Source organism: Nothoprocta perdicaria, unplaced genomic scaffold, assembly GCF_003342845.1.
Source record: "Nothoprocta perdicaria isolate Ctin4 unplaced genomic scaffold, notPer1 scaffold_286, whole genome shotgun sequence".
NCBI lineage: Eukaryota > Metazoa > Chordata > Aves > Tinamiformes > Tinamidae > Nothoprocta > Nothoprocta perdicaria.
In genome coordinates, this window is record NW_020455517.1 from 806,067 (window position 1) to 811,786 (window position 5,720).

The 5,720-nt window shown below is 68.7% G+C and overlaps 1 protein-coding gene across 1 annotated transcript; it reads right to left on the reverse strand.

The window, feature by feature from the left end:
- Positions 1–3,328: 3,328 nt before the first annotated feature.
- DIRAS1 (DIRAS family GTPase 1) lies at positions 3,329–5,667 on the reverse strand. Its single transcript, XM_026041452.1, has 2 exons — positions 5,604–5,667; positions 3,329–4,131 (listed from the first exon to the last, which is right to left on the reverse strand). Exon 2 carries the CDS (start codon positions 4,106–4,108, stop codon positions 3,512–3,514), a length of 597 nt encoding a protein of 198 aa, XP_025897237.1. The 5' UTR covers positions 4,109–4,131; positions 5,604–5,667; the 3' UTR covers positions 3,329–3,511.
- Positions 5,668–5,720: the final 53 nt, after the last annotated feature.

Here is a 5,720-nt window from a genome sequence, read left to right on the forward strand (position 1 = left end):
GAGGCACCAGGCGCCGCCGCGCAACGCACCCTGCTACCGAGCGCCGGCCGGGCACGGGCGGCGCTGGCGGCCCGCGCGCCCCGCCCCAGCGCCTGAGTGGCAGGGGAGAGAGCCAATCGGCACGGGAGACGCCAGTTCGAGGGCGGGACTAGGAGCGGCCACTAGGGTCGGTTGAGATCGCGGAGCGGGGAGGGCGGTGGGGGGTGAGTGGCAGGGGGCACAGCCAATCGGACCGCAGCGAGGGGGCGGGGATATACAAACATGTTGTTAATATTAATGAGGGCGCGCCCGGGATAGGGGGCGCTCTCCCAGGTGACACGTGGTGCCGGGGGCGCGAAGACCCGGACCCGGACCCGGACCCGGACCCGGACCCGGACCCGGACCCAATGCAGCCCAAGGGCCGAGATGGGGCCGTGCAAGGACCCCCTCTGCCCTGCAGCCCCCTGTCCTGCCCTCCCACACCCTGCTAGTCCCCCCAGGCCTCCCGCAGCGCTGCGAGCGCTACCCCTTGTCCCTGTCACCCGCAGAGCTAGGGACCCCTGGGAAGCAGGGGGGACCCACAGAGCTAGGGACCCCCCTGGGAAGCAGGGGGGGCACTGTGATGGTTCAACCTCACTGGCACGGTGCTCCCTTCCTGGCACGAGGAGCATGGAGCATGGTCTGTGACACATGGAGCGTGGTGTATGACACACACCGCATGCTCGCCTGGAGCAGGAATGGGAATGGGAATGGGAATGCGCAGCTCCAGGGCACAGAGCCTGGGACCCAGCAGCACCTCCTTTGTTGCAGAGCAGGGGGCAAAGGGAAAACCCAGGCACGGGTCGGAGCAGCTGGCAGCGGGATACAGTGCCAGCAGCTCCCAGCACGGCCATGAATGGAGGCTTTGACTGCGCCCAGCTGCAGCCCGGGGGACAGATCCGGCTGCGTCACCAGCGTCACATGTCTCGGTGCCTCTGTGGTGCCTGGCAGAGCCTCAGCTCTGCCATGCCCAGGTGGATCCCATCCCATCCTGTCCCATCCCGCTCTGGAGGAGCCCCTGCAGGCTGCAGTGCTGCAGTGCATTCAGGAGAAAATAATAATAATCCCGTTAGCAGGAAGAAGGCTGATTTTCCCTAATCCTGTTTGCTCCCATATGCCCTCACCCGGCAGCTATAAGCTGCTTTAGCCACTGCCAGGTCTGCGCCATCGGAGTGTGAGGGTGGCTGGGCCCGCGGGAATGAGGCATCCCGGAGAGGCAGCAGGATACCAGGCAATGGGGCCTGGAAAGTCAGAGTCACAGCAAGAAACAGAGCGAGTGTCATCTGCTGAGAGCACAAGCATCCCCCCAGGAACAGCCCTGCAAGCATCCCAGGTGCATCCCCAAGAGAATTCCTTGAGTAGTCCCAGGAGAATCCCCAGAGACCCCTGTGCTGCTGCAGGGTCATGGTCCCCAGGCCTTCTCATGGAGCAGGACCCCCGGCCTCATCCCCACAGCCCCGTGACGGCAACATTGCCCTCCCGGGTGTCCTTGTGCTCCAGAGGAGCCGCAACCTGCAGCAGAGGGAGGCAGTGTCCATTCGAGTTCTTCTTTCCACTTGGATTGCGAGGCAGGAACGAAAGGAGGAAAGGGGCGAGGGGGCAGGGTAGGCAGAGACGCAGGAAGAGGAGAGAGCTGAGAGCTGCAAAACGGAGCCGGGATGGGAGCAGGGAGCAGATGAGTGGGGAGCAGGGAGCACTTGGGCAGGGAACGGGAATGCTCAGGCTCTGAGCGCCCCGGGGCTCTCACAGCTTCCCGGGGCTGGGCCGGGGCGCAGGGTCCGCAGGGTCCGCAGGGTCCGCGGGGTCCGCGGGGTCCGCAGGGTCCGCAGGGTCCGCGGGGGACGCGGGGGACGCGGGGGGTGCCGGGGGCGCGGGGGGCGCCGATGCCGGTGCTGGTGCCGGTGCCGAGCGAGGCCCCGGCTCCCGCTCCGCTCCCGCCCGCACCCGCCCGCGCCGCTCCCGCGAGCCGCTGGTTTCCGTGGCAACGGGCGGATGACGCACTTGCTGCTGCCACCCCCTCCCCACGGAGCGCGGGGGGGCGGCGGGCGCCCGTTCCCGGGGGCTGCGGGCCCGGCGGGGCGAGCGCGACGAGCGGCACGCGGCCGCCCGCGCCGGGGCACGCGCACGTGCACGCGCGTGTGTGCACGCGGATGGGCACGCGCGTGCACACGCATTTGCACACGGGTGCACGTACATGCGAACGCGTGCCAGCCCGTACGCTCCTGTGCCCACGCGTGTCGCACACGTGAGGAGCTGCGTCCCCTCCCCGCTGCCCTCCCGTCCCCTGCCGGGGCTGCAGCTCCGGCTCCGTCCCGCGCTCCCTCTGCCGAGCCCCGGGATGTGCGGGGACAGGATGGGACACGATGGGACGCGATGGGACGCGGAGTGCAGGGCCCCGGCGCCCCGCGCGGTGCAGGGGACGCAGCAGCCGTTTCTCATCTCTTTATTGAAGGAAGACTATGTCTAGAGTAAAGGCTACATCGCAACGTCACCTTGTCCCCTGGTCGGTCGTGTCGTAAAAAGCCGGTGATGGGGGGAGCGGGGCGCCGCGCAGCCCTGGGGAGAGGGGCTGCTGGGGGCGCCCCGGGGCGGGCTCGGGGAACGGGGCGAGCGGGACCGTGCCTGGACGGGGGGATAGGGGCACCCGACGGGGCCACCGTGGGACACGGCGCCCATCACCCTGGTGCCAGGGCTGGGGCGGGCGCCGGAGCTCGCCAGGATTGTGCTGGGGCAGGGCCCGCGGGCCCGCGGCTTTTGTGCTTGGGCTGGCGGCTCCGGCGGCCGCGGCGCCGTGGCGGGGCGGCGGGGCGAGGGGGGCTGGACCGCTGCCAGCACCGGGAACAGGGCCGGGAATGGCACCGGGAACAGGACCGGGAATGGCACCAGGAACGGGACTGGGAATGGCACTGGGAATGGGACCATCCGGTACTCAGCCCCTCAGCTCCCAGAGAGGTGCCCACCCCTGTCCCCTCGTGGCCCCCAGGGTCCCGTCCCCATCTGCTGCCCCCGGCTGTGCGGGTGTCCCTGGAGAGCAGCCCGGGCGCCAGGGCTGTGCTGAGGGTGCGTGTGCGTACCTGCACATGTGTGTGTCTGCATGTGTGTATGTGCACAGGTGTGTGTGCACGTGTCTGCGTGTGCATCTGTATGCACATGTGTGCATGTGTGTGTCAGTATGCATGTGTGTGCACACATTTGTGTGCATGTACGTGCATGTGTGTGTGCATGTGTGTGCGCTCCCGGGCCAGGCTGCACCGCACTGTGCGGGGCAAGCGCCGTCCCCCCTGCGCTGAGCCTGGGCCCCCCCATCATCTCCGCACCCTGTGTCCGCCCGGCGCTCCCGGCGTTCCCGGAGCTCCCCGTCTTCGCTGCCGCCCGGCGCAGTCACAGTGATCGCGTGGAGGGCGAGGGGACGGGCCCAGCTTCAACGCCGACGTCCGGACTTGGAGTGGGGAGAGGGGCGAGCCGGGAGTGGGGCCGGGGCCAGTCCGGGGCTCTACATGATGCTGCACTTGCCCTTGATTTTGTCTGTCCTCTTCTGCTTGCTGGAGCGCTTGCCGTCGATGGTGAGGCTCACGTTCCTCCTCTTCTCCAGGTTGAGCAGCTCCTGGAAGAGCTCCTTCACGTTGTAGTTCATCTTGGCAGAGGTCTCCATGAAGGCGCATTTCCATTCCTTGGCCACGGCCTCCCCCTCGCGCGTCTCCACCTCGCGCTGCGTCTCGTCGCACTTGTTGCCCACCAGCATGATGGGGATGCTCTCCACGCTGCCCTTGATCTGCACAATCTGCTGGTAGATGGGCCTCAGCTCCTCCAGGGACTGCTTGCTGGTGATGGAGAAGACCAGGATGAAGGCATGGCCCTTGGAGATGGACAGGCGCTGCATGGCCGGGAACTGGTGGCTGCCCGTGGTGTCGGTGATCTGCAGGGTGCAGACGCTCTTGTCGCAGCTGATGACCTGGCGGTAGGTGTCCTCGATGGTGGGGATGTAGGTGTCACGGAAGGTGCCCTTCACGAAGCGCAGCACCAGGGAGCTCTTGCCCACGCCGCCCGCGCCGAACACCACCACGCGGTAGTCGTTGCTCTGCTCCGGCATCCTGCCCCGAGACGTGACCGCCGCTGCAAGGAGAGCCCGGAGCTGCGTCAGGGCGCGCGCCGGGGGGACACGCAGCCCCTGCCGCCTCCTGCTGCATCCTGCCCTTGAGCCGCCCGCCCGGGCGGCAGCGCTCGCTATTTTTACCAGCCGCTCGCTGCAGCCATATGGCCGGGCCGCGGCCACGAGCGCAGCAGCTGCGGCCGAGGCTGCCAGCAAGGCACGCGGCGGGGGGCGATGCTGCCGCGCTGCTCCGTGCTGCGCCGCTCCGGACCCTGCCGTGCTGCTCCCTGCTACTCCAGCCCGCTCCTCCAGTCCGCTCCCAGGGCAGGGATGTGGGCAGAGCAACGTGGCCGTGATGCCGCAGGGCTCCACAGCGGCACGGCCGGGTCCTGCCTGCTCACCCAGCAGCTTCACAGGAGGAGCAGCAGCCGCTGCCCCGGGCCGGGTGGGAGCGTCACAGCCCCAGCACCACTGTGGCCTTTGGGGGACACGGGAACCTGCTTGGTTCCAAGGGACCAGAGTGCTGGGGACCAGGGTTCCCTACCACAGACCCCGGATCCGGCCCCTCTGCACCGCAGTGCCAGGATGTGGCTGCTGCAGGGAGCCCTGATCCCCGCAGCGTGTCCCGAGTCCCACACGCCTGGGGCAGTGCAGGGACAACAGCCCCGGTGGGTCCCCAACCTCCAGAGGTATCGCCAGGAGGATGGGAGCAGAGCCAGGACCGCGGCTGAGCCAGACACGGAGCGTCAGGCTGCGGCGGGGGCCTCCGGAGAGCCCCCCCACCCCGGACACCCTTCTGTCCCCCTGCCCGCAAAGTGCTCTTGTGCCCAGAGGGTCCTTGAGCCGGGATGGAGCCTCCCCAGCCTGGGCCTGACCCTGCTGGGGGGCTCTGCTCCCCCCGTGCTGTCATCGGAGGGGGACATCAATATGGGGGTGGATGGAGGGAAGGAGAAGGGGCAGGAGGAGGCAGGAAAGAAGCAGGAGGGAGGGAGGGAGAAGGGTCAGGATGGAGGCAGGAGAAGGAACAGGATGGATGGAAGGAGAATGACAGGATGGATGGTGGGAGGAGGGACAGGACGGATGGAAGGAGAAGGAGCAGGATACACTGCAGGGAAGGGGCAGGATGGAGGGAAAAGGCAGGATGGAGGGAAAGGAGATGGTGAGGGCAGGAAAAGGGATAGGTGGCAGCAAGGGAAAGGGCAGGATGGGCAGAAGGGCAGGAGGGAGGGAGGGAGAAGGGGCAGGATGGAGGCAGGAGGATGAAGGGAAGAGCAGGATGGAGGCAGGAGGAGGATGAAGAGCAGGATGGAGGCAGGAGGAGGACGAAGGGCAGGGCAAGGAGGGGCGATCCTGGGCCCGTTACCGGCTCCGGCCGACCCGGAGCTGGGCGGGAGGGGGCAGCCCCAGTGCCCGGCCGTGCCCTGCCCGGTCGCGGCCCCCCCGCTCGCCCGGCCGGTGCCGCCCCGCGGGTCGCATTGCGGAGCCGCCGCCTCACCGTGTCCTGCCCGGGATCCGCCCTTGGTGCGGGCTGCGCGGCGGCGTCAGCGCATGGCCCGGCGCGGCGCGGAGCCTCCGCTGCGGCGGGGCCGGCCCGCTCCGGGCGGGCGATGCT